Source organism: Camellia sinensis, chromosome 1 (assembly GCF_055761805.1).
Source record: "Camellia sinensis isolate YWXY chromosome 1, ASM5576180v1, whole genome shotgun sequence".
In the NCBI taxonomy this organism is placed as follows: domain Eukaryota; kingdom Viridiplantae; phylum Streptophyta; class Magnoliopsida; order Ericales; family Theaceae; genus Camellia; species Camellia sinensis.
The window spans coordinates 165349362-165376462 of record NC_138961.1 but is presented as its reverse complement, the minus strand read 5'-3'; the positions used below and the strand labels follow the sequence as shown (position 1 = coordinate 165376462).

General features: G+C 32.5%; 2 protein-coding genes and 2 non-coding genes across 5 annotated transcripts; all 4 read left to right on the top strand.

The window, feature by feature from the left end:
- The first annotated feature begins 918 nt into the window (after nt 1–918).
- Nucleotides 919–8870, top strand: LOC114297876 (protein CURVATURE THYLAKOID 1D, chloroplastic). Its single transcript, XM_028242355.2, has 5 exons — nt 919–1163; nt 2148–2371; nt 8035–8139; nt 8239–8291; nt 8375–8870. The coding sequence occupies exons 1-4, from the start codon at nt 1031–1033 to the stop codon at nt 8281–8283; spliced, it is 507 nt and encodes a 168-aa protein (XP_028098156.2). The 5' UTR covers nt 919–1030; the 3' UTR covers nt 8284–8291; nt 8375–8870.
- LOC114297887 (small nucleolar RNA snoR128) lies at nt 6517–6607 on the top strand. Its single transcript, XR_003641689.1, has one exon. It is a non-coding gene; the product is annotated as a small nucleolar RNA snoR128 (small nucleolar RNA).
- Nucleotides 7075–7169, top strand: LOC114297886 (small nucleolar RNA snoR128). Its single transcript, XR_003641688.1, has one exon. It is a non-coding gene; the product is annotated as a small nucleolar RNA snoR128 (small nucleolar RNA).
- A 5329-nt stretch (nt 8871–14199) lies between the features above and the next one.
- LOC114297880 (uncharacterized) lies at nt 14200–25981 on the top strand. Of its 2 annotated transcripts, none has more exons than XM_082888570.1 (24): nt 14200–14506; nt 14595–14790; nt 14927–14997; nt 15139–15726; nt 17062–17318; nt 17405–17476; nt 17565–17699; nt 18115–18233; nt 18320–18625; nt 19203–19290; nt 19389–19494; nt 19580–19690; nt 20502–20665; nt 20815–20935; nt 21258–21482; nt 21568–21755; nt 22114–22281; nt 22368–22473; nt 22857–22994; nt 23569–23730; nt 23824–24024; nt 24524–24718; nt 24798–24869; nt 25436–25981. In XM_082888570.1, the coding sequence occupies exons 3-24, from the start codon at nt 14950–14952 to the stop codon at nt 25586–25588; spliced, it is 3723 nt and encodes a 1240-aa protein (XP_082744696.1). In that variant the 5' UTR covers nt 14200–14506; nt 14595–14790; nt 14927–14949; the 3' UTR covers nt 25589–25981. The 2 variants fall into 2 exon arrangements, with proteins under 2 accessions (XP_082744696.1, XP_082744699.1); XM_082888573.1 differs by having other exon boundaries at nt 14324–14445.
- The last annotated feature ends 1120 nt before the right edge of the window (nt 25982–27101 follow it).

Below are 27101 nucleotides of genomic sequence, written 5' to 3'. Positions count from 1 at the left end.
AAAGTTTGAAAATATTTTAAAACATTCTTAATCTTAAAGACTAGAAATCCGTGTGTATATTATATTTATATTGTATTTTTAATTATGAAATTGAAATACACAGAAATGTGACTTAAATTATTAGATTAATAATATAAATATCATATTAATTATTGTTAAATATCAATTCACTTCTCATTTAATAATAAAATTATATATTTATCTTAATTATAACTTTTAAACTTGTATATTTTCGTAACAAGAAGAAGTACGTCATAACTTATTTAATCTCATTTAATCAAGTTTAACTTTTTTTAATAAAAATTATCAAAATTGCACTAAATAGATTTATTTTTTAATTTTTTGAACTACTAATTTAAAAAGTTAACTTATAAATTTTATGTACAAGACAATATATCAAATTACTTCAAGATAATTAAAATTAGTGTGTTTGATTTCAGTTTTTTGAATTCAATTTTCTGAAAATTGAGTTTTTTATTTTTTGTTTTTATTTTCAGTGAATATTTTTAAAATTTTAACTAAATTTTTTACTTTTTTAGATGCACCTTACTTAGATGTATCTAAAATAGTAAAATATTTGTTAAAAAATATTTAAAAAAATTAATAAATACACAAAAATACAAAAATGTATTGAATTTTGTATTTTTTTTATATTTTTTTGTATTTAGTGATTTTTTAAAGATATTTTTCACAAATATTATACTTTTTAAGTGTATTTATAGTAGGTGTGTCTAATTTTTTTTTAAAATATGCTTAAAATATTAAAAAAAATTCATTAAAAATATTAATATACGAAAAATAAAATTTTTTAAAAAGTGTTTTTTTTGAAAATTAGAACGAACCAAGCTGAATAATTTTTTTAAAAAATTTACTTCAAGATAATATAAAACACATATCCCGAGGGCAAACCTTCACGAATTCTAGACCGTTCGATGTATGTTTAGGGTAACCACAAACCCCAAGTCCTAGCTCGGCAGCACTCCTATAAGATAGCACCAAACACCTTGTCCTGCCTAAGCTGCCTCAGAAAATGGAGCTCTGTATTGCTTCAACTCTCTCCAATCTTCCTTACCACAGACTCTTCACTTCTAATCACACTCATCGTCTCCGATGGCAATCCTCTCTACCTCTCAAGCAGTTCTCAATCCCTCGCACCAATCAAGGTTTGCATTTCCATTCTCTTCAACCCTAGACATCAACATAGTGAAAGCTTCGAGTTAGTTTTCAGAATTTTGGTATGGTAATGGACGATTAGGGCCTTTATTTGTGTCTTTATAGATATGTGTTTGATTTACCTTTATGCTCTGCTATACTTGGCTATCCAATGGACTCTTTGTGTTCTTGTTTGGTAACTTCTCTGTTCAAGGAAGATGTGTTTGTCCTCCTGTAAAATACACCCGCTCACATGTGCACATGTAGCTAGTGCTTTTACAGTGATCTTATTGCTGAAAATTTTCTGTTTGGTCGAGTTTTCGGAACTGTTTTCTGAAAAAAAAAAATTAAAATTAAAAACTAGTTCGGTGTATTTTTTTTTTAATTTACGAAAAAAATCATTTTGTTATGGTTTCTCTGTTTTTTTTCGGCGGAAATAATTTTTGAAAACTAAATTAGTATCTTTCTTGTTTATTTTTGTCGAACTATATTTATCCAAAAAAAACAAACTGAAAACTCAACCAAACTGTAGTCTGAAATCACGCATTATATACATATGTAGTAGGTTATATATATAGCTACACCTTGGCAAGGAAATCTTATTACTGTGAACTTTGTTCTTTGGTTTTAGAGTAATGATTTTTGTTAAGCATTTGATTTTTTTTTTTTGGTTTGGGCATGCATGCAGATGCTGGTGATTCTATGATGTAAACCATAATTGTTAATTTTGTCTTATATTTTTGAAAGGCCAAAAGTTTTGTTCAATTGGGGAATAGAATTGCAATCGCCTTGCAATTTTATTTCCCATTTGAGCAAAACAACTTTTGGCCTTTTAAAAATAACTGCTTGCAATTTTATTTTTGTAGCAGTTCCGCTCACCAAGTAATTTTTTGGAGCTGATACTACCTTTATTGGCTTGTGGTTTTAGCTTGGGGATATAGAAATGATGAGACAATCTGAAATTTTAAAATTGTACACTTTCGTTTTCTTTTCAGGATTGCTCTATTACACAAATTCCTCTCTAAGATCAACATCTGAAGACACATCAAGCGGTCCAAGCCAATATGTTGAAGAATCTGGAGTAGTTACTGTGGAAGAAGTTCTACCGGTTGAAAACAATTCATATGCTGAAATTGCACCAAAAGAAGTGGCTAAAGAAGAATCTGCCCTGGATGGGCAAGTGCAAGCATTTGAATTTCTAGACGAGCTTGATATAAAGGTTATTACTAATCCCTAGTGCATGTTGTGGTAGAAGGTGCCCCTAGTTTGTGCATATTGTTACATGAAATAGTTTTCCTTGTTATGGTATTTGTAAGTGTTTGGTACAAAATCAGAACTGCGATAAGATTAGCCCTTTGAATCATCCCAACTATTCTAAGAAAATAAGTTAATGATGTGTGGTAGGGCCCAATGGTGGACCCAAAAATTGTACAAGGGACCAATGTAAAATTATTAAATTTTGAGGGGCCGAAGTAAAATTTATTTCAATTTTGGAGGGTTAAAATTTGAATTTCTTTTATAAACAATCAAAATTGCTTTGTTAATGAGGTTTTTTTGAGATTGGGAGGGCTAATGTGAAATTAAGGAGATTGAAATGAGAATTTTTAAATTTTAAAAAAAAAAATATGTTTCCAGAAAGTAAAAGAAGAATGGAGAAGTTTTTACAATGCATACTTGGCATATTCAGTCACTTCAACACTTTCAGTAACAAATGCGTGTTAAAAGAAGTTGTTTTTGTTTGAATCAAGTGTTTTACAATTGGTTCTTAATTTTGGAGGATTATGAAACTTGATGTGGTTGCCTTGCAGATTTGACTGAATTTAATTTCACTTGTTAGGCTTATGTCATTGAAGTGCAAATTGACATCTTCCTTCTTGTCTTATTTTGTTCCAATTTCTTGTCCACCCCTAGACCCTGTTGTGGTTTATCTGTAATTCTTTTTCCCACCTTGGTTAATCTAAGAAGCACGGGTGCGGGTACGAGTACGGTACGGGTATGGGTATGAGTACGCCGATACGGCAAAACCCCAAAAAAAGTATGGTACGGGTACGGCTGCGGTACGCCGATATTTTTTTATTTTTTATAATTATGGTTAAAAGATCCATAATTATTAGCATTTTCATCTCTAATTTTTTATTATTAATAACTAATAATAATATTTATGATTATTAGCATTTTCATATCTAATATTTATTAGCATTTTCAGTATTAATAACTAAAGAAGAAACAAGAAAAAAAAAATAATAAATAAAGATGAAGAGATATACCTCTGATGCCGTGGGTCGAAGACGAGGGTGATTTCTGCGTCGAAGTCGAAGTCGAAGTCGAAGCCGAGGGTTGAAGTCGATATCTAGCTCGAAGTCGAAGTCGAAGGCGAGGGTCGAATCTCTGGGTCGAAGTCGAAGTCGAAGACGAGGGTGAGTGAGGGTCGAAATCGATCTCTGTTTCGAAGTCGCAGACGAGGGTGAGTGAGGGTCGAAGTTGATCTCTGTTTCGAAGTCGCAGACGAGGGTGAGGGTCGAAGTCGATCTCTGTTTCAAAGTCGCAGAAGAGGGTAATGGTCGAAGTCACCTCTTCTCTTTGCTTCGATGAGATTAGGGCAAAAAAGTGATGAGATTAGGGCATTCGTATACACATCTTTTCTTTTTCTTTTTTTTTTAATTTTTTTTAATATTGCTCCGGTACCCCTCAATTTTTCAGAAAATTTGATTTCTGCCCCCGCCGTACCCAAAACGCACCAAAGGCGTACCCATGCCGTACCCGAGCCGTACCCATGCCGTACCCAACTGAGGCAGAAGTACCCGACTACTTTTTGACGTACCCGGTACGCGTGCAGCCGTACTGGTACGCGTACCCACACCCGGTAAGTACCCGGTGCGTGTACGACACTATTTTTGGAGTACCCGTGCTTCATAGTGGTTAATTTAAAGGCGTAATTAAATCGCAAGATAAATGCCTCAAATTAATTCAAGTCAACATATATTGAATGCTTGATAAAATCAAGATACCATGTATCTTAGGTTGTTACTCGAGTTTCACATTCTCTGGATTATTTGTCTTTTCATCACCATTTGTTTTTCAATTTTCCATTTCTGTCAACCCCACCCCTGCTCTCCCTTTTTTTTTTTTTAAATAATTTTTCTTTTGTCCTCGTTGTTTCCCAAATGTTGATTTTCTATGCATTCATTCATGCATGCAAGCTAAATTCTGCATATGATAAATAATATTATTGAAGAATGATCTTCCTTAGGATATTTAGGTCGGGGCTAGGCTGAATATTTATCGGCTGGGAATAGCCTTTGAGGCCCCGCCTAGACATCATTATTAATGTATTATATAATATACATGTATGTATTGGTTTGTATAAATACATATATAATTATTTAGTTTTATTTATTTTTGTTTAAATAAAGAAAATGTATTTAAGGGGGAAAATGCATAAACCAAGGTTTGAACTGAGGCTATGATGTAATGGGTAAAATGCCTAGTATTTGTGCTAACTCAACTACAAAGTTATTAGGCTTCGTTTGGGAAGCCTTGGTTGGGGCTTTTTTGGCTATTTTAGTCACAAAAAATAAAATAGGCTTTTTAGCTTACAAAACATCACATTTAACCCATAATCATTACATTCTTTCTCTCACAAAAAAGTCAAAAAATTTAAAAAAGTTAAAAGCCCTTCCTAGCTTATTATTATCTGGGTTTGTTTGGTAACCATTTCGTTTTTAGTTTATATTTACAAAAATTTTAAAAACTGTCATAAAAATTTGTTTGATAATTTTTTTTGGTTTATAAATGATTGTCTCAGTTTGTAAATTTGAGAAAAAAATGTATACTCAAAAAATAAGTTTATGTTGAGTTTTACACAGAAATTTAAAAATTTGACTAACAAATTTTTTTTTTCAATTTTTTTTTTCAATTAATTTTTTTAATTAATTTTTTTTTCAATTATAATGTGTATAATCCTATCGTCATAAATAATAAAAAATAAATATAAATATTTTAGGCTTGAACAAACATATTTTTTAGTTTATGTTTTTAATTTTTTAAAAATATTTTGTTTAAACCAAACGCGTATGTAGTTTATGTTTTTCTAAAAATAAGAAAAAGTAGTTTATAAAATTTTTGTAAATATAAATAACCAAACGCTTCCCTAATATTTGAGTTTGTTAGTGAACATGGGCATGGGATGCGATTTTTAATTTTTTTGGTTTGGCCCATGCTATGAAGCACGGGCATGTCACTGGTGGCAGCATATGGGTGTCGGACACGTGTCAAACACAGACACGCGTCAGACACGCGGTAGACACGTGTCCAACACTCGACCTAACGTGTCCTTGTTTTTTTTGTTTTTTTTTTTTGAATTTTTGCAGGTGGACACTCTTTCGGGCACACTTGACACGTCGTGGACATGTTGTAAACAGAAAGAAATCCTAATTAGGAGACAGAGAGAAACTCTAACCCATTGAAGATAGAGGGAGAGAGAGAGAGAAAGAGAGAGAACCTATTGAAGCCTATATCGAGGCTAGATCGAGTCCTCTTCGTCTCTGATCGAGGTATTTCTTTCGCGTCTTTGTTCGTCTCCTCTTTCTCTGTGTTCGTCTCTCATCGTCTTCATCTCTTCTCTCTCTGTCCATCTCTCTCTCTTCTCGCCTCTCGCTCTCTGATCGTCGCCTCTCGCTCTCGCTCTCTGTCTCTCCCTTTTTTCTGTTTGACTCTCACTTTCTCTTCCCTCTTCCTTATTACGTGTCTGACTGTCTCACGCCCTCTTTATTCTTTTTATTCTTTTTTCTTTTTTACACCCTTTTTTTTGTAAATAAATTCAAATAATATATTTATTTTTTAATTTTACATATAATAAATAAAATAAATAAATAAAAATAGTATATATTTTTTAATTTTACATATAATATATAAAAAAAATTATATATATTAAACATGTCCCTAGCGTGTCGTGTTCCCTATTTTTTAAAAATTTGTGTTTTTACGTGTTTGTGTCGTGTCCCGTGTCCGTGTCTGTGCTACATAGGGCCCATGTCCACCCCTACTTGCTTCTGAGCTTGAGGAAAAGAGTGATTCTAGAACTAGGTCACAGTAACTTTATTTTTATTTTACCTTTTTATTTTTGTTGTTTTGTCACTAATATATGTATATTATAGGGTTATGTATGTTGAAGTTCTCTTTGTAAAGGTTTATTTTTTCTGGCAGAGTTTTTATTTTGGTAATGCGCTTTGATCCCTGTTTTTTTTGTACATGTTTGCCATCTTTCCTTCTTTCTAGACTATCTGCCTTCCACCCTTTATGAGCTATTGTTTCAAAATGGCAAAGGGTGACCCAAATGAGAGGGCTTCTACAAATCAAAATTGGTTGCTGTGATGAATGCTGTAACTTATTGAAATTTAGAAAAGCTTGATGAAATTTCGACAATCATGTCGATCCTGAGCGGTTACCTGAGCAACCTAATTTTTCTTCTTCTTATGCCCTTCAATATTCTATTTTCACTTTCTTATGTTTTCTATTCTTACCTTTTATTTTTTAAAAAATTCTCAGTTGTTCTTTCCAAACGTCTGGAATCAACGTTGGAGCTGATTTGATAGCAAGTTTATTGGAACTTTGGCATGCTTTTTTATGTTCTACATTGGAATTTTTTGGGTATTGGAATCTTAAAAAAGTACGCCTAGTTTAATCCCCTATTGGATGGGGTCTGGGAGGGGGGTAGATTAGCTAGGGAGATTTTTTGACTTTGCCCTACTTTTTTTATTATTGTTTTTTTTTATCTCATATATCTGTCCACTGCCTACTTTGATGGATTGAATTTTTAAATCTTCAATTTTTTATATTGGTCTTGTTTGTATGTAGAGTCCTCAGATTTTTCTCTCTCCATATCATTTAATGATTTTTCAAGTCTATGAGGGGAAGAGGATGTTGCTGTGATGATTGCTATACTGATTGAAAGTTTTTATGTAAAAACTTGATGAAATGTCGACAACTATGTTGATCCTGAGCGGTTAACTGAGCAACAAATGTTATACCAGTTTTAGTTTCGTATACATATCCCATGATCTGTTATTTTCCATTCCCACATTTTTTTATTTTGTGCAACCTCCTATTTGTTATACCAGTTTAAGTTTTCTATCCATACCCCCTGATCTGTTATTTGTTCTTTTGTAATTCACTCTTTATTTATTTATTTATTTATTTATGTATTTTTTGTAAAGAGTATATGTTGCTTTGGCAAATTTTGACTGTATTTTGGTATTAATATTTGATGGGGTGTTAACAAGCAGGTCAATTGTGAATTGCAAATTAATCAAGGTTTTTATCCCTCTATTTCCGCTGTTTCTTTTTTAATTATTCAATTCTACTTCCTTTTTGAGTATCAGTACACACCTAAAATTTTCTGTTCATCAATGTTGGATCCCAATTCCAGTACTGTGATCTTCTAATTCTACTAGCGGGATCTTTAAGTTGATCCATGCGGGTGCTTCAGGACTATAGTTGATAAAAAATTATACTTTATAGATTTGTGAGATGTTTCTTGGTTTTAAACAACAATTTTCAATTCAGTTTTCTTAAATCCCATCTTGTTGCTTCCTTTTGATGTATTTATAACTACAATCCAGTTTTGATTCTTTGAATTATGCTGGTGCTACTTTCAAATTGAATGATTACGCTTCAGTTGTTGTTAGTATTGCAGTAAAGTCGTTTCATTTTTGTATAGTCAGTTCTTGGGTATGGTTCCCATCATTGAATCAGATTCTGGTATTTATTTTGCACAGGCAGCTGGGAAATTAAGATTTATGGTTCATAAACTGATCTAGATAGTAGTAGATTTGCATTTAACAGCTACTTGGCCATATTGATCATACTTCTTAATGGCTGCAGTTCGACTCTAAAGATACATATTCAATTCTCCTATTTGGTGGCGGTGCCCTGATTGCTTTGTGGATAGCAACTGCCGTTGTTGGTGCTATTGACTCTATTCCTTTGGTTTGTATTTGAGTTACTTTCCAACGGTATGAGCTTCATGGAATTGTGAAATTATTTATATTCCTTTGCTGAACTTTTTATTTGATTCTATAAAAACAGTTTCCTAAATTGGCTACACAGTATGGTTCAGCAAGCGCTACCTAATCTTTAAGGTAGTCATTATGTGTGGTTTTGGTTTGAGTTTGTCCACCTTACTATAGAGGACAACACTAATTGGTTTATCTGAATTTTGCAGGAAAATAGAGAGGAATTGGTTGCCAAAATTCTAGAGATTAAGCAGCAGGTTGTCGGTTCAAATGATGATTGACATGGGACCATGATACTGTTCAGTGTGTGGCCTGCTTCATGAAATGAGCAAATGTAGAGTTAAACATGTTTTCTAGTAGAGTACTGGTAGTTTTTCATGCCACCTTGTGGATATATAGGCTTTATCTCTAGCTTTTACATTCGGAAAGAAAATCAAAATCCTTATCAAATTATCTTCATTTTTCCTTCAGAACTTGTGGGTAAACATAAACGTAAACATAATAAAAATTTCTTCCTCTAGTTCCCCATGGACACTGGAATCCATCCTTATACCGACTAAGACATGGTTTGGTTCATGGATTTGGATAGGGGTATGAAAAGAGAAAGGGAAAATGTGTAAAATGTAGTTATATTTTATTTACATTTCACTCATTTCATTGCTGGTTTAAATCCCATAACTCGATGGGCAGGCTGCATTCCTCCAAGCCACTGGGCCGCACTTCATGCTCTTGTTTTTTATTTGTGATCTAGTTTATATGTCTGAGATTAAAATTGAATTAAATGAAATCTGGCTCATCATTGAATATTGTTTTGCCAATACTTTGAGTTGGGTGTCTTTGGATATATTTTGTGGACACATCATCGAGGTTTCATGCTTTTCGCTTTTATGGATTGAGTTGTGTGGTTTAAGCATCCCTCTCTGTTGTGTATCCCATTTTAAGCTGGATTTGAGGAAGTGGAAAAATCCATTAAGGCCAAGTTTGGCAGTTCTTAAAAAATTTAAAAAGTTAAAAAGTCACTATCCTATTTAAATCACATCATCTTATTTAAGTCACATCACCTCTCTAACACATCACTTCAAACCCAATCCAAATCCAATTCATATTTCATAAAAAGTCAAAAAGTGCACTTATTTAGTCTTCTCAAACTTGGCCTAAGTTGGCAAACCGTGTTTAGGCAAAGCGTGATCCTCTTACGCTTAGTTTGGCTTTAGAATTTGCAGATAGATTTATGAAGATAAAAGAAATGAGTGACCCTTTAGAATTTGCAGATAGATTTATGAAGATAAAAGAAATGAGTGACCGAAAAGCTAATGAAGTATAAGGTTAATTTTTTTTCCCTTCACTTTTACCTTAATTTTTTTTTCACAAAGTTATTCAAGAGGGGAAGTCATTTTTTTTTAGTGAAAACTGGTGCTGCCAAACTCATATTCATTTTTGAAGTGTAATTTTTAGTAGTTTTACGAGGTAAAAGAAAATTGAAGTGTTTAGAAATGATTTTTTTATTTTTATTTATTATGACAAAACGTGTATATAGAGAAAGATTAAGAAAGAATCTCTAATTTTTTTGGGTACAAATTTTTGATTTTTAAAATTTTTTTAGTAATTTTTTGAACTTTTATCATGTGTGTTTAAACGTAAATTTGTGACTGGGAAATTGGATTGGTGGGAATATTGCAAGCTTGAAATGGAAGTTCCATGGTGTTAAAAAACAAAAAAAATGAATGTACCATAATTATTTACGGAAAATACTACTACATTATTTGAGAAAACTGTCATGGGTATGTTGTTTATCGTTGTTGTTGGGGTCGTTGTTACATTAATAACAATGCCGGGCACAATTCTATCATCTCCAGTTAGTTTTACAAGTTGATGCGAGTCTTCGTGGATTGCTATGAATGGCCGCCATGAAATGTGAATGAGCAACCTAAGCTCTTCTCAAGACATTAGATAGACAGCTGGCATTGTGGTTAATGAAATATCAAAAATTTCTCGCGACATAGACACTTGAGACCGGACTCTGTTAGTTAGGTGTAGTACGATTAATTATGAATGTGACCTTAATTTTGTCAATTATAGTGATTAATTAATTGTGCAAAAATTGTTGGTTCCCATTTGGAAAGTGGGGATTTATAGCCAAAAATAAATAAAATTAGAAAGATGCCATGCCTTCGTTTGAGATGGTGGTTTTTTTACTTAATAAGATAAAATATCACATTAAATTTATAATTATGAAATTCTTTCTTTTACAAAAAAGTCAAAAATCATTTCCAAATCAAATCAAGCTTTTTAGCCTTAGATTAAAATAGTTAAAAAAGTCAAAAAGTTAACTCATTTCCCAAACCAAGCCTATAAATTGTTGGAAAATGTTAGTGACAAATTAATATGGATGTCACACTCATGTGAAATATTTGATAAAAATTTTAATAATTTTTTTGAAGTTTCGAACGTTATTTTAAGTTATCACATTACTCTTTTTATTTTTTGTACATTTTTTTGTGAAAGTCAAAAAATTGACTAAAATAGTCAATTTTCAGATGGGACCTAAGACTGGTTGGGACAAGAGTTTTTAGTAAAAAAGTTAAAAAATTAATACAAAAACATTTTCTTTATTTGATGTATATGTATTTTTGTAAAATGTTAAAAAGTCATTAAAAAAGTAAATTCTCAAACTAACCCCTAAGGTTGGTTGGGTAGGTAGCCTTGTTTAGAAATTAATTATTTTAATTAATTTTTGATTTTTTATGAAAAGACGTATAGAAAAATAAAGACAGTGATTTAACAATTTATAGTGATTTTTAAAATTTTTTGACTAGAGTCTCGTTTGAAAATAGACTGTTTTGATAATTTTTTAACTTTTACGAAAAAATATATAAAAAAATAAAGAGTAATATAATAACTTATAATAAATTTTTGACTAAAATATTCAATCCTCAAATGAGCCCACGTCACTATTGTGGTGGAGTTCCTCTTTCTCTATTTCCTTTTATTGATTAAAAAAAATGAATAAATAAATAAATAAATAAAAATTCAATTATATTCTACTTTCAAATTGCTACATGTCATTGATATTTTATTTTGAGTACTCAAAATAAATATTAAGAAAATAGTGAAAAAGATAATATTTGTACCCATACATAAAAATAGTAGAAAATATTTATTTAAAATTAGTGAAAAAAATAATATTAACACTCATATATAAAATTAGTGATATGTAACATTTAAGTGTGTTTGATTTCAATTTTCTGAATTCAGTTTTTTGAAAATTGAGTTTTTTGTTTTTCTTATTTTTTTGTTTTTAGTAAATATTTTAAAAATTTTAAGCAATTTTTTTTTAGATGTACTTTACTTACATGTATCTAAATAGTAAAATATTTGTGAAAAACATTTTTTAAAATTAATAAATACACAAAAATACAAAAAAAAAAATGTACTCAATTTTTCATTTTTTTTTTGGTATTTAGTGAATTTTTTTTTATAAATATTATACTTTTTATGTGTATTTATGTTAGGTGTGTATAAAAATTAAAAAAATTACTTAAAATATTAAAAAAATTCATTGAAAACAATAAAATAAGGAAAATAAAAAAGTAAAATTTTCTAAAAACTAAAACCAAACTTGTTTTTTTAGATTGGGATATGTAACATTGTTATTCTATTTTGTATTAATTACTTTACAAATTGATCCTAAAAAATGGCAGAGCAGTAAAGATTTAAAAATAAAATCTAAAATTTTGAGTTCAAGCTACTCTGATAAACTATTCGAAATTTGCTCAATCTTTAATTTTAAAACTTCAAATATACACAATCTGAATCAAACACCTAATTATTAAAAAACGGAAAAGAAAAATAGCTACCTTTACATAGCGTAATGAATGAATTCCAATGGAAACATTTCTAATGATTGACACATTCCAAAAATTTATTACACAAAATTGAGCACACTCGATTGGTTGCAAATCAAAGATGAAAGGTTGATTAGGTGGATGATAAGGTTTTTAGTTTTATTTTTATGGAAATGAGCCGTAGCTCGAATCCAATGGCTCGAATTGGCTCGAAAGAGGGAGAGAAGAGAGGAGGAAGAAGCAGAAGAGAAAGAGGGAGAGAAGAGAGGAAGAAGAGAGGAGAAAGAGGGAGAGAGGATTGTCGCTGCTCGCCTCGCCACCGCCACTGCCATCGCCTCGCTGCCGCCGATCGTCGCAGCACCAGCGATCGCCGGCTCTGCCTCGCCTCCGCCCCCCGGCCCCCGCTTCCAGCCCCAAATGTTGGGCCCCCTCCAGTCCCTTCTCCTCCTCCCCCTCCAATCCCTCCTTCTTCCTCATTCCTCCTCCTCCCTCCCCTGCTTCTGGTTCTGCTTCACCTTCATCTAAAAAACGAGGCCGTTTTTGAATTCGAGCCATTTCGAGCCGCTCGGTTTCGAGCTACCTATCACTGCCGTTATTTTTATTAGGTATGAATTATAAAACACTTATGTTGTGTTTGGTTAGAGGATTTAGGGAAAGATTTGAAAAAGAAAATGAAAAAAATGTGTGAAATTATGTGAAATATATGTATGTTTTATTTACATTTTAACTATTTTTTTTTATTTTCTATTTTTTTTTCCAAATCTCCTCTCAAATCTCCCAATGAAACACAATATTAAGAAATCTGATAGCACATTCAATTGGCTGCAAATTCAAGGGCCAAGGGGTTAAGGATTTTTCATTTTTTTTTTTGACCTTTAAACTTGATAATTATTCATAGCATTAATGAAAAAAAGGCACATGTGTAAAGCAAGAGTGGTGACCTCAATAGGCATCTTTGTCAGTATTATTAAACATTTCTTAATCACCAAGAAATTTGTAGCACTGGACACAGCCCGAGTCCCAATTGAGAACATTGAAAGTCTTTCTTTATAATTGACTTGTGGCCCCTACTTTTCCATGGCAGCACAGAGTGTGTGCACTTGGCCGTTGGCCCCCCCAATCTTTCCGGTCCAATCATATTTTTCCAAGGTTCTGGACGGTGGTTTTAAACGCATAGGATTGAATTGGATCAATATTTTTAGCATGAAATATTAAATTCGTTGGATTTGAAATTTATACTTTTATGTTATGTTTGGTTGGGAGATTTGATGAGAAATTAAAAAAAAAAAATGAAAAAAGTAGGTGAAATGTGAACAAAACATATCTATATTTCACTTAATTTCACACACCTTTTTTCTTCCTCTTTCCAAATCCCTCAACCAAACACAGCGTTAATTGGGTCTAATTCGTTATTAAATTAATTAATTATTTATTTATAATATATTAAAATATATATTTTTTATTAGGATCTAAACTTTATATTTATTAATTTTATTAAAATTCACATTTACAGTGATATACGATTGAATTTATTTAAAAAATCTTTCAATTTATAATAATATCAATATATTTATTTAAAAAATATGATGTAATTAAATTTAATTATGAAATATTTTAATTACTTTTTTAAATACGAACCAATGACTAGACTTAAATGTTATGTTTGATTTAAAAGACTAATAGTGAGGTATTAATAATCTAATCAAATTAATATAGTATTCACTATCTAATTAGATTAATAGGATTGGATTAATAATCTCACTCCTACCTTATTACTAATAATTCTACAAATTTGTTGGATTAATTATCCGTTAGATTAATAATCTTAAACCAAAATGTTAAACCAAACATAAGATAATTAGACCCACAGATTAATAATTCCAATCCTATACTCTAATCCATCCAATCAAATATACCCAAAATTATAATTATTTTTTTAGATACAACTTAAACAAACATAAAAGCCTGTGTAGCGCCAAACAATCGATCTGGCATTGCAAACGGGGCAGGCGGACTTATTCGACTTGCCACGTCAGCTTCACGTTAACACGTCTCCGTTAAATCTGCAAATCCGCCGTTATCCTATGCTTCCGTACGTATCGTTCTTATAACGTCTCTTTTCTTTGTTTTTCGTTTTTAAAAAAATAATTGGACAATAAGTGAGAACCATTTAAAATCTCATTTCAAATACTGTGCTTCAAAATTAAGATTAGAGAGTTAATTTAATTTTTTGACAAAATTACCCATCCTGCAATTTGTAATTTTCATCAATCAAATGTATAAAAAAAGCAGAGGAAAAGTGATTGAAGTCAAAAATAAGAAAAGTTAGAGAAAAACCATATTGCAGAAAGAAAGAAAAAAGAGAAAAAAAGATAATCAGAATCAGAGCAGTCTCTTTGACTTCTGTTCTCTTTCTCTGTCATTGTCATACTTGGGTATTTTGCAACATTCTCAATTCTCTCTCCATATGTATTTTCTTTCTATAAATATATATTTGTATGTGATTTAATGTTTTGATATGTATTTATAGAAAGTGAATTTTGTGATACATTGAATAATATTCGTTTCTTTTATTTTGTTTCAGATTCCCCAAGCACTGATTTTTCGTGGAACATTGGCTATTCGTTTTCTTCCCTTTGATTAGTATGTGAGTGAATACAATCTTGATACTCTGTTTGGTTGTTGAGAAACTTCAAGGAAAAACAGAAAGAAAAAGAAGACTTGGAATCTCATTACAGTAACTTCATAGTGTAAAGAAACCCATTGTGTAACTTCATAGTGTAAGGAATCTCACTTTCCTTTTCTATTCTTTTTCTTTATTCTTCTTAGGAATCAGACGGGCTTTGTTTATTGGTATCTTCTGAACAAGTTTTGATGTTCTCATTGATTTTGTTTCTCTATGTATTGATGTTTTAGGTGAACACAAAACCCTATTGACAATGTTCACTGAAGGCCTTGATGATAATGCCCGTAGATGGGTTCGAGAGGTGAGCCTAATATCACTATTAGTTTTTAGCATTTTAAAGATTTGTTTTAATTTTTTTTTTATTGATGTTTAAAAATTAAAGGGTAGTGAATTGAATTCACTGTGAATTTATTGATGGGCTTGAATTTTTTCAATGAATTAGGAGGGTATTTCGAAGAAGAAAGACAGTCCCTTTTCTATGTCTCCTCAAAAATTGCAATCTGAAACTATTTTTGGGCTGAGGAATTATGGCCGTGCTGGTGGGTATGGAATGCCATCTCCGGCTAAGTTCCATAGTGGGTACTTGCCATCAAGGGTAATTCCCGTGTCACCGGCGATCCCTGTTGGCGGAAATGGCGGTGGGTCAGGATCAGACATGGACTTAAGCTCGGATTCTGATGATGAGGTTTATGGTGCACGTTACTCACTTGATACATCACCCCAAGATGATAAAATTTACAATGGAACTGGTCCCAAAAGCACCAATTCTGTGGTTAGAAAGATTAATTATGCTAATGATCCTGTTCATTCTGAATTAAGTTCATCAAGGGATAGAATTGAAAGGAAACAAGGTCGTTGTTTGGAGAAATTGGGAGATGATGAATCATCAGTTTCAGTTGCTAGCTCTGAAGCGACGTCTACACTATTTAGGAGTGGCAATGACAGTGTAGGTCACCAGGGGAGATGCAGTTCAGCAGGTTACTATCCCAGTGTTCATTCACAGCCAAATGTGAAGACAACAGCCAAACAGGTTTTGTTTTTGAATTTGTACTTTACAGTTAGTTAATGATTTGAATAGCAAAGCATACAATTAAAATGATACATTGGAGGCAAATTGGTTTATATCATATGAAGAACTAGATTATAACTTGTTATTTAAGATGGCTGGATACCTAATGTTAATTACAAGTACACATGCCGACCTTATTTGATGGGACTTAAGGCTTGGCTTGGTTATGTATTGAAAAAAAATTATCGTATAATTCATGTGTACAAGATTTGCAAAGGATATAACTTGTAACTATGAAACTGATTGGCAGCCAACTATGTTTAGCTTTAAATCGAACTGTTTCTGAACTATCTGGATGACTTTCTCTTACTTTGAACACATTTTCACTAATTTCTGGCTAAACTGCTGTTCCTAAGACAAAGAGCAAGGCAAACAGTTATGTTGTTCATTGGTTTATTATTTTTTCCCAAATTTATTAATTCTATCATTTGATTATATTTGATTTTTTCATATTTTTTTGTACTTGTGCTACTCATAGTTCTCAAATCAGGATACAAATCATGTATGATTTTTTTTTTTTTATTATATATTTTCTAAATGGTGTATCTTATTGTATATATCATGAATCGTAAATTTTTTTTGACTTTTTAAAAAATAAGCTGAAAGTATATATATATATTGAAAACACAAATATCTTGTGAGAATAAAACATTAAACAATCTATAATCATTAACATAATAACATTACAAAAGTAAGGTTCCTAAAAATAAATATATGTGTGCATCAGTACTTAAATAATTATGTCCTTGAATCAAATTTTCCCTCAATTTTATCTCATTTTTTAATAATAGTATAATATATTTTTTGTATTGTCTTAAATCATAATGTTTTAATTTAATTTTTGATTTACAAATTTAATATTCCCAAATAGTTTTTACATAGTAAAAAACTTTTTTTAAGTTTTATCTGATGTAATTTGGTATCAATCAATAGCATAAGATAGTAATACTAATACCAAACAAGGAGATATTTGAAAAGAAGTTAGACAAAACAAAATAAAAAGTACCCTTCTCATTTAACAAGTTCTTTTTTTTAAGAAGTTACTGAACCTTTCTTATGATATTAATTTTCACACAAAAAAAGCTTAAGTTGCTTCTTTCAAAAATGTTAAAGAAAAAAAGTATTCATGTATGGTATGTATCACATTATGAATTGTAAGATACATTTTTCATAAAATATGAATTGGAAATATGTCTCAATTTACCTCTAAACATATCGAATCGTAATATAATTATCATGAATCATAAGATATTAACAACACTGTACTGCTGCTCTTGCCTGGATGACTGGTTTCAGGATTTTCGAGGCAAAAGATTGCAGAATAAGGAACTTTTTGATGATGGTGTCCCCAGTGCACCTCCTTTTGCTGACTCTGTTCAGGAAATTAATCAAGTTGCCGAGCAAATCTCAACTTTTAGAGGACATGGTACACCTTGCTCTGAAAGTTCACATGGTTCTACAACTACAGATGGACCAAACTTCACTAGAAGCGTGCCTGCAGATGCTACTGCATGTGGTAGTACTCCAAATAGAATTTGTGATCCAGCTCAAAAGTAAGTGTGAAGTGTATTATGTTTTTTTCGTATTCCATTGGGGGAATTTCTTTTGATAAGTATTGTTTCTTCATTATGCTTCACAGGGCTACTGGTGGTGTGGAAGCTGCTATGTCTTCCAGTTCTTTACCAGCTCAACGTCCCACATTTCATGCAAGGTAACTAAAATATGAGTAAATTGATTTTTGATTGATTTGTTTGTTGCTTTCATCACCTGTTCTTATTTTTAATTTGAATTGGATTCAGTGGCCTAGGTCCATGGTGTGCTGTGATTTCGTATGATGCATGTGTTCGGCTATGCCTTTATTCATGGGCTAGGGGTTGTGTGGAAGCTCCCATCTTCTTAGAAAATGAAAGTATGCTGTTGCGAAATGCATTTGGGTGAGTTTGTTGTCAATTATTTTCCACTCCTTTTATTTTCTTTTTTTATTGTATATGTTCATGTCCGTAGTTCTTTGGTTTTGTTTTGTAGAGAATTTTAGGACTGATTATTGATATTTATCTATTAAACTTGAAGAAACAAAGTAGAAATATAGTTTTGGGTTTTGGACTTGCTGTATTGCGCTTCACTGGCAGCTGTACGAAAAATGTTACAGAAGAAAATCAAAGTGCTGTGTCTGGCATACAAAACTTAAATTTTCTATTTTGAACCTTCTGTTATCTGTTCAATATGCAAATGCTAGAATTTGCTTTTCAGCCTTGTACTACATCTTGAGATATGCTTCGTGAATTGAACTTTCAGATTTGTAATTTTTATGTCATTTATCTTTACAACTTTTGTCTTGGTAAAATATAGTTTGCAACAAGTATTGCTGCAACCAGAAGACGAACTACTCAGGAAGCCATCTTCAGAATTAAGCAGTGAGGGAGCGGCTGTAAAGCCTAAGAAAACCTTTGGCAAAATGAAAGTGCAAGGTACCACTTTGTTTTTATTTATTTATTAATTTCTAATTTCTTGGTTTCAGTACTGCATCTAATCTGAAAATGCGGTCATTGTACAGTTCGAAAAGTGAAAATGGCAAAAGACCTCCCCACAGGCTGCAGTTTTTCATCTCTAAAACCTTCTATGGTAAAACTGGAATCGCTTCGGTTTCATATGTCCAATGCAAAATCGACTATTTCATCTGCATGGGGAGTTATTCGTACAGTTCGTGTGGCCCCTCGTATTCCTGCAAACAGCTCTTTTTCACGTCAAAGCTTGGCATACATGCATGCTGGCACTAGGTATATTAAGGAGGTGTCTGGGATTTTAAAGGCCGGTGCCACTACTTTCCGTAGTAGTTCATCATCTTATGAAGTAGTGCAAGGTAAGTTGAAGTAACAAAAAGGGAAAAAAAAGAAAAAGAAATAAAAAGAAAAAAGAGAGCCATGCATCACAGCTAAGAGAGCTAAAGAGTATGAAATTTAAGAAACACTCTGGTAAGGAAAACGTAAGAAAAAAACATAAATAAAAGTAAATTACAGCTTTTAGTTCTACAATATCATAAAAAAAGACTTGACTTGAGCTTAACTTTCTTAAGCAACAGAGCCATTTTGATACTATTTTCATCTTTGAATTTTTTCTTCCTCGAACTTTTTAAGGACAACATTTATACACTTAATCTGCATAGAGATTGGGCTTACTCATTTTTTAGAAGCACATAAGCTAGACAAACCTGTCTGAAAAGAACATCAGAAAATTATTGAGATGATCTGGACCTGAACATTTTCCAAGTTCAGTCTTATTTTGATTTGTCCCCGGTCACTATGGTCTGGTCACATTGGCCTCACATTGGCCTTACACAAGGTCAATAATTAAATTTCATTATCTTAAGTCAGCTATATTGGTTTGTTTTCCTTTTGTGAACAATTTTCCTTAAAGTGATCTGTTGTTCTTTTTGCCAGAAACATATTCTTGTTTGTTGGGGCTGAAAAGTTCATCTCAAGAGGATGCAGTTCGAATGCAGCCCGGATCTAGTGAAACCCATATATTGTATGTTATACATAGGTTTTTTTATTTTATTTTTATAGCTTTACTTTTTTCTATTATCTAGAGATGGATGGTTTTATTTCTGTGCTATCATAATACAGCTTGCCAGATGGTCTTGGAGATGATCTGATTATAGAAGTCCATGATTCCAAGGGAAAGCATTGTGGTCATGTCGTTGCTCAAGTGGCCACCATTGCTGAAGACCCAGTATGATCTTTGATCTCACTATTAACTGCTAGGATTAGGATGAGAGACAGCTATTCTAGAAGGTTTATGTATTGGTTGAATGCAGGGCAAGCTTCGCTGGTGGTCCATCTATCAGGAGCCGGAGCATGAACTCGTTGGAAGAATACAATTGTACATAAGCTACTCAACTAGTCCAGATGAGAATAGTCATCTCAAGGTACACGATATATTTATATAAGTAGCTTAAATGAATATCAGAGCTATAATTAAATTTCCTAACCTGTTTTGTGATAGATGTATTTACGTTGCCAAATTAAATTGAGGTATCAAGTAGCATGGCATGATGTCCTACAGGCCATAGTGCGATATGCCCTTACATTCTTCCACGCAAAAAAATTGATGCTTGCAGGATATCTAGGCTTTTAATGAATGACCTTGTTGTCCCTGTTATATCTTCAATGCTAAGGAAAGATAGAAATCAGTGTTTACAACTTCAAGTGTACTGCATTGAATGTGTTGTAAGATATGATTAGGCACAAATATTCAGTATGTTTATATGGTATAACAGTATAATATTTTTGAAATTTGATTAAATCAAATTGTGAGGCTCTATAACGTAATGAAACATAAGATTGTTTCAGTATTTGCTACTCTACATGAGAGGATCTTGTCTAATTCACAAATTTGTGGGAATATTCCTAACCATTTGATGTAGGACAAATTTAGGGAATTTTGCATAAGGAGGCTTAGATGTAGATTGTGGTGGTTTTAGCGTAAGAGTGGATTATAGGGTGGAGCAAAGAAATTATATGGGTGTGATGTAATTTTCAGAACTACAAGGGGCAATCTGTACTTTAGCTAAACCTCAAGGGGGGTGTTGGTAATTTGCCCTTAAAATATGTTTAATTGTGTGGATACGTTGAACTTAGTTCTATTACAATGAAAGATTACGCGGAGTATTGGTAACGTGTTTATAATGGCTTCTAAATTAGTTTTCTGCCACTAACTTCATTCCTTTTTGTCGCTAGTGTGGTTCTGTTGCCGAAACTGTGGCATATGACTTAGTGTTAGAGGTTGCAATGAAAGTTCAGCAGGTTAAGCAAAGAAATTTGTTACTGCATGGTCCCTGGAAGTGGTTAATAACCGAGTTTGCATCCTACTATGGAGTTTCGGACGCATACACTAAGTTAAGGTATTTGGATTTGGTAGGATGTTTTCCTGAATGTTAAATTGATGTTTCTTTGTGAAGTGTGTTATCTTTTCCTTCAACATATCCTTGGATAATTTGTTACAATTCACATTACTAATCAAATTTTTTTAATAACTCACACTGCATTTCAGATACCTTTCTTATGTTATGGATGTGGCAACACCCACTGCAGACTGTCTGTCATTGGTGCATGAGTTGCTAGTACCTGTAGTTATGAAAAGCAATGTTAAGGGCGCATTGAGTCATCAGGAGGTGCAAGTTAATTTCCATTTTGATCTTTTTCTGCTAGGAGTATATGATAGTCTTCAGTGATTTCCAGTACCAAGTTTATCAGATTGGAGGGGACTGTTCTGCCCAGAAACTACTGGGCCTGTATGGTTGTGTTTTTGTTTTTTAGTTTCATCGGAAACAAAACAATATAAAGATCAAAAACACCCACCATTTTTATATCATTTTCATGTTTCTGAAAAAAGATCTCTCGAAAATTTGAAAACAACTGTTTGACGCAATTATCTGCATAATAAGTGCGTCCTCTCTATCTAATATTGTGAATGATTCATGGATTACTGGCCAGAATCGCATCCTGGGGGAAGTTTTTGATCGGATTGAGGAGATTCTTGCTCTGGTTTTTGAGAATTACAAGTCACTTGATGAATCATCACAATCAGGAATGGTGGATATTTTCAGGCCTGCAACTGGATTGGCCGCACCTGCTCTTGAACCTGCTTTGAAGCTATACAATCTTCTTCATGACATACTCTCTTCTGAGGCACAGTTGAAACTTAGCAGATATTTTCAGGTATTTGCAACTCTGCATGGTTCTGTTTCTTCTCAGCCTCAATGCTTCAATTTCTCTTTCTGAAGTACTGTCTTTGTTTGTCTAGATTGCAGCCAAAAAGAGGTCCAGAAGGCACTTGTCAGAAACAGATGAGTTTGTTTCCAATAATGGGAGTACATTGATGGATTCTGTGACTCTTTGTACATCTTACCAGAAGATGAAATCTCTTTGTTTGAATATAAAAAATGAAATTTTTACCGACATAGAAATTCAAAATCAGCAAGTACTTCCCAGGTAAAAAAAATTCCTTGCAAGTCAAAACTGAGTTTCTCAACATGTTAATGCTTCAGCTTGACCCACTGATTACCACTTAATGGGTATATTGTTTTGGGAGGACTTAATACATAGGCAGGGAAACGACTTAAAAATTGGACTCAGGTCCATGTTTTGCTGAAAATGGGATTAAGTTACGAACTGTCATGCAAAAAATGTGATTCAGTTTCATTCCCCAGATGCACTAGTCAAGCTCTTGTGTGATTTTGTGTTGTTAAATCATAATCTTTCTATTCAGTAGATGTGGTTATTTATTCTCTTTGAATTGTACCGTTAATGATTGATTCTTAATGCCTAATATAGTGATTTTTTTTGACAGTTTTATAGAACTTCCGAATCTGTCTTCCTCCATATATAGCGTGGAGCTTTGCAATAGATTGCGTGAATTCTTGGTTGCATGTCCACCAAATGGACCCTCATCTCCTGTGACAGAACTAGTTATTGCAACAGCTGATTTCCAGAAGGATCTTGTTAGCTGGAATATTAAGTAATTATTATTCTTACTTCATTTCTATATTTTTGATAAATTTGTTTTTATGTCTGATCTTCACTCATCTAATGAACTTTCCACAGTCCAATCAAAGGTGGTGTTGATGCAAAAGAGCTGTTCCACTTATATATCACCCTATGGATTCAAGACAAACGTCTTGCTTTGCTTGAATCATGCAAGGTTGATAAGGTACAAGTCATAATTGCAGGGTATATGGTGGCATGGTTCCCTTGGATTATCTAATCCATTGCATGTTGTTGATTTTGGAACCCTCATAAAAAATTACTTAGTTTTAGTACTTCAGCTATTTATATCAGAAAAATCAAATCAAGAAATATTGTCTCTTCTTCTTTCTCTTGAAGATGGATGGATTGATATCAGTTTTAACCCTATATAAAGTAGCTGCGGTATAGACTCAGTTAATATATTTCCTTGATGAGTAGTAAGCAGATAGACAAATAATAACGTTATAAAAAAATAAAAAAATAAAAAATAGTAATGCTATGAAGTTTTGCTACAAGTTTATTTTTGTAATTATCCTTGATAACTGACTAGAAATTGTTTACTTTCAGGTTAAGTGGTCCACTGTTAGAACACAACATTCCACAACTCCTTTTGTTGATGATATGTATGACCGGCTGAAGGAGACGCTGAATGAATATGAAGTCATTATTTGTCGCTGGCCAGAATATACTCTCATCTTGGAGAATGTATGTTCACATATATGCTCTTCATTCCAATTTCACCATTATTTTTTTGAATGGAAATGGTTACAACTTGGGCCAAAGTTTATCTATCTTTTTTTTTGGTCACAACTTGAGCGAAGGTCTTGGGACCTACCCTCTTCCCACTGATTCTGTTGGGATTCTGTACAACAGGGTTTTTTGGTTGGTCTGGTCCCTTGAGTTTGTTTTTTGTTTTTTAATTTTAAAGTTTTTTTTAACCCAAAGATATTGAAAAGGAAAACGAAGAACAAAATAAAGTGGGTTATGACATTGAAAAACAAGTATTTAAACAGAATGGCTAGTCCATCCTAGGTGATTTATTAGGACTAAAGTTTTTAGGATGGGGAGGTTGAAGGACTTCTTAAATAATATTTTATGTTGTTGATAACATAAACATTAGTAAATCCGATCTGCTAGGCTTTTGATCAGTTTGACTTTTGGTTCCAACCAAGTAAAATATATATATTTTTTTGTTTTTTTGGTTTCTTTAATTTTTTTTTTTCCCAATTAACACAAATTTATGAACCTTACATGTGCTTTGGTTCTCTATCTATCAAAGGCTATAGCCGATGTTGAGAAGGATATTGTGGATACTTTGGACAAGCAGTACAGTGATGTTTTATACCCATTGAAGGAGAATCTAACTCCAATTAGAGTTGGCCTCAAGTATGTACAGAAAATTGCAAAAGGAACTGTATGCATTTATATTGTCCCCGAGGAGGTGAGCTATTATTACACTCACTTCTATCAAGGTTCTGCAAAACTGTTACTTTTCTTTTGTACGGGCAACAATAGCTTACACCTGATTTTTCAGCTGGGAATTCTTTTGAATTCCTTGAAGTGGATGCTTGATGTTCTGCGACCCAAGATAGAAGCTCAGTTGAAGTCATGGGGTTCTTGTATCGTTGATGGTGGAAACGCAGTCGCAGGAGAGTATCTCAGTGAAGTAACAGTAATGCTGCGAACCAAATTTCGAAATTACCTGCAAGCAGTGGTGGAGAAACTAGCAGAAAATGTGGGTGCTCTTCACTTATCTTTCTGGCAGATCATCTTTTTAATTTATTTCTTGCAGAATATTTTATATTTGTTTGTTTATCAGTTACTCAGTAGTCCCAACTACAGTTACCTTGTGTAGAATTTGGACTAATTGATCACCTATGGTAAGTGGAAAAGCAAGTACCTTGTGTAGAATTTGGACTAATTGATCACACTATGGTAATTGGAAAAGCAAGTAAATAGATACAAATGACTCTACTCGAATATGCTTTTGCATCTTAATAGAGAATGTATATATTTTGGTAGGTAAATTAATTTTATTATCAAAAACAGAGATTACAATAAAGCTCCAAACACATACCTAAAGGCATACCTACAAAGAGAAGACAACTAGCCAAAAACTGGAAACTCCTCACAGCCTGAGGTCTAGGCAAAAGAAACTATTAGATATAAATGCCCTTCAACTGTAGTTATAGTTCTGGAAATTGGTTCTTGACTTGTCTCTTTCCATAATATAGACAAGGGTGCAGAGTACAACAAAGTTGAAGAAGATAATCCAAGACTCAAAAGAGGTTGTAATGGAACCAGATATTCGAAGTAGAATGCAGCCTTTGAAGGATCTCCTGGTAAACACGATCGATCACCTCCATACCGTCTTTGAAACTCAGTTGTTCATAATAATCTGCCGAGGTTTCTGGGATCAGATGGGACAGGTAGGCTGCAATTGGAGCATTTTACAAGATATAAGCTTTCTCAGTACATCTTAAATGTAACTCATCACCTCTGTTGCAGGACATGCTGAGGTTTTTGGAGAACAGAAAAGAGAACAGGTCCTGGTATAAAGGATCGCGAGTCGCAGTGTCGGTAAGCACCCTGCTCTTCTATTGGAAATTGGTTCTCCTTTTACAAGTTTGTTATTCTATCAACGGCCTTGATGATGACAAAGTACAAGAACAATACCATTTCATCTTGATTTTAATAGTACACGTTTTTATGTTTTGAGTTTTTGAACCATTTAAGGTTGGAATTTCAGTGAAGTATATTGAATTTCTGTATTCTATAGGAAGGCATGCCGGAACCAAAATAGAATTTTATCTACAGTTTCAAACATCTTGCCCTCTCCAGACCCCAGTTTAGCATCCTGGTTCAAGTCATGGAAACTTGTGCAATGGGGCATCTTTTTTAGTCTTAAAAACAATTTTAGCCCTTTTGGAACGGAGACAGTTGAATGGCATATTGTTTATGATCATGTTTCATGTTTCTGATAGAACATGTATAGATCATACTACTATATTCTTTTCGTAATTATTTGCTTCTTATCTGTTTGTCTAAAATGCAAACAGAGTGTAATGCCGATATCAGTGTGACCATTTGCTTCATTATCTGATTAAACGATTACTATTCTGAGAATTATAGGGTTGAGTTTGCAGATTTTAGACGACATATTTGCATCACAAATGCAACAGTTGCTTGGGAATGCATTGCAGGAGAAAAATCTTGAGCCACCCCGATCTATAATGGCAGTGCGCTCAATGCTATCTAAGAATGCTGTGAACCACAACGATAACAATTACTACTACTAAAGTTCAAGTGCGGTTTAGTTTACAGGGATGCTTCATATTTCCTTATATTGAAGAAAGAATGGATGAATATGATTTTTGCTGTTGAAAAAGTTGAAAGCAGAGTCCAAGGGGCGTGAGCTTACCAGTTAGCATAATAGAGCCTTGAAAGAGGTCCACTCAATTTTGTTTTTGGTAGTGCAACTGAGCTTGTTGTGATGAGATAGATTGCCATGGCCTCCATGGTGGGTTTTTGGTTTTGATTCTGTTTTGTGTTGGTTCCTATCCTCAGAAAGTTTGTAATTAGAGGAAGTAAACTGAGTCATTTTGTGATTAACATTCTTTTTTCTTATATTATATTTGACTTGTGGCATTGTAATTAATTTTTGAGGAATGAGATCTCTTAAAAGTTGTCAATATTGGAGTATTTACAACCAGACAAATACAGATGTGCTTCATCCTTGCTTTCTGTTTTGACGCACGCCTCATATGAGAAATTTAATTGGTTTATTTGGTCTGTCACAACATGGTCATTTGTCTGTCTAATGATAGGGATATATTATCATCTTGTTTAAAAATAGGAACGAGAATGACTCTAATGTCATTTTACACTGGACCTACTAGATTTTTGTTTTTTATTTTTATTTTTAGCTGTTAAGAGTGTTCGGGTCAGTTTATGTGCATCTTAACTATTTTTTTTTTTTTATAAGATGGTAAAAAATAAGCCATCTATAAAGATTAAAGAATTCATGAAAAATTACTTTCTCACGATCGAACTCTAAAAATCCAACAATGAGCAATTGTATAATGGAGCCTATCTAAATTTTTTCTCATATACAGTGGGTGCTTTAAATACTTTATTTTATTTTTATTAAACTTATATATATATATATATATATGTATTATACATATAATGTATGTATGTATGTATGTATGTATATATATAAAAGGAAATTTGTTGCACTTTATTAGCAAGCTGCATGAAAACGTGAATTATTAAACATATATATTTTTAAATTTATTTAGTAACTAATTGAAGTAAAAGCCTTGGTAAAGATGTGATAGTTATTTTTTTTATTTTTTTATTTTTAAAAAAACCACGATCAGTAACCAACCTTTAGTTTATTTTTTTATTTTAAACAAAAACACCGATTAGTAACCTTTAGTTATTAAATAAATAACAATCACATTTTTAGCAAGTTTGAATACAGTTAAAAATAAATAAATAAATAAAAAAGGATAAATAACTACATAATGGGACAACAAAAAAATATGTATATAAAATCATAAAAAAGTATAATATTTTAATTATTAAAATCCCATAAACGTTTTTACTTATTTGTATTTTTTTGGTTAATTACAAAAAAAAATTTCGCGTGTTTTTCAATTTGAACCCCAGAATTTTTATTTCGACAAAGTAAACCCTAGAGTTTCATCCGTATTTCATTCTGGCCCCTCCGTCCATCTTCATCATATTAAACTAATTGAAATTTAGCCAGAATTTCATATTTTAACCCACATGTTCAAACACTTGTAT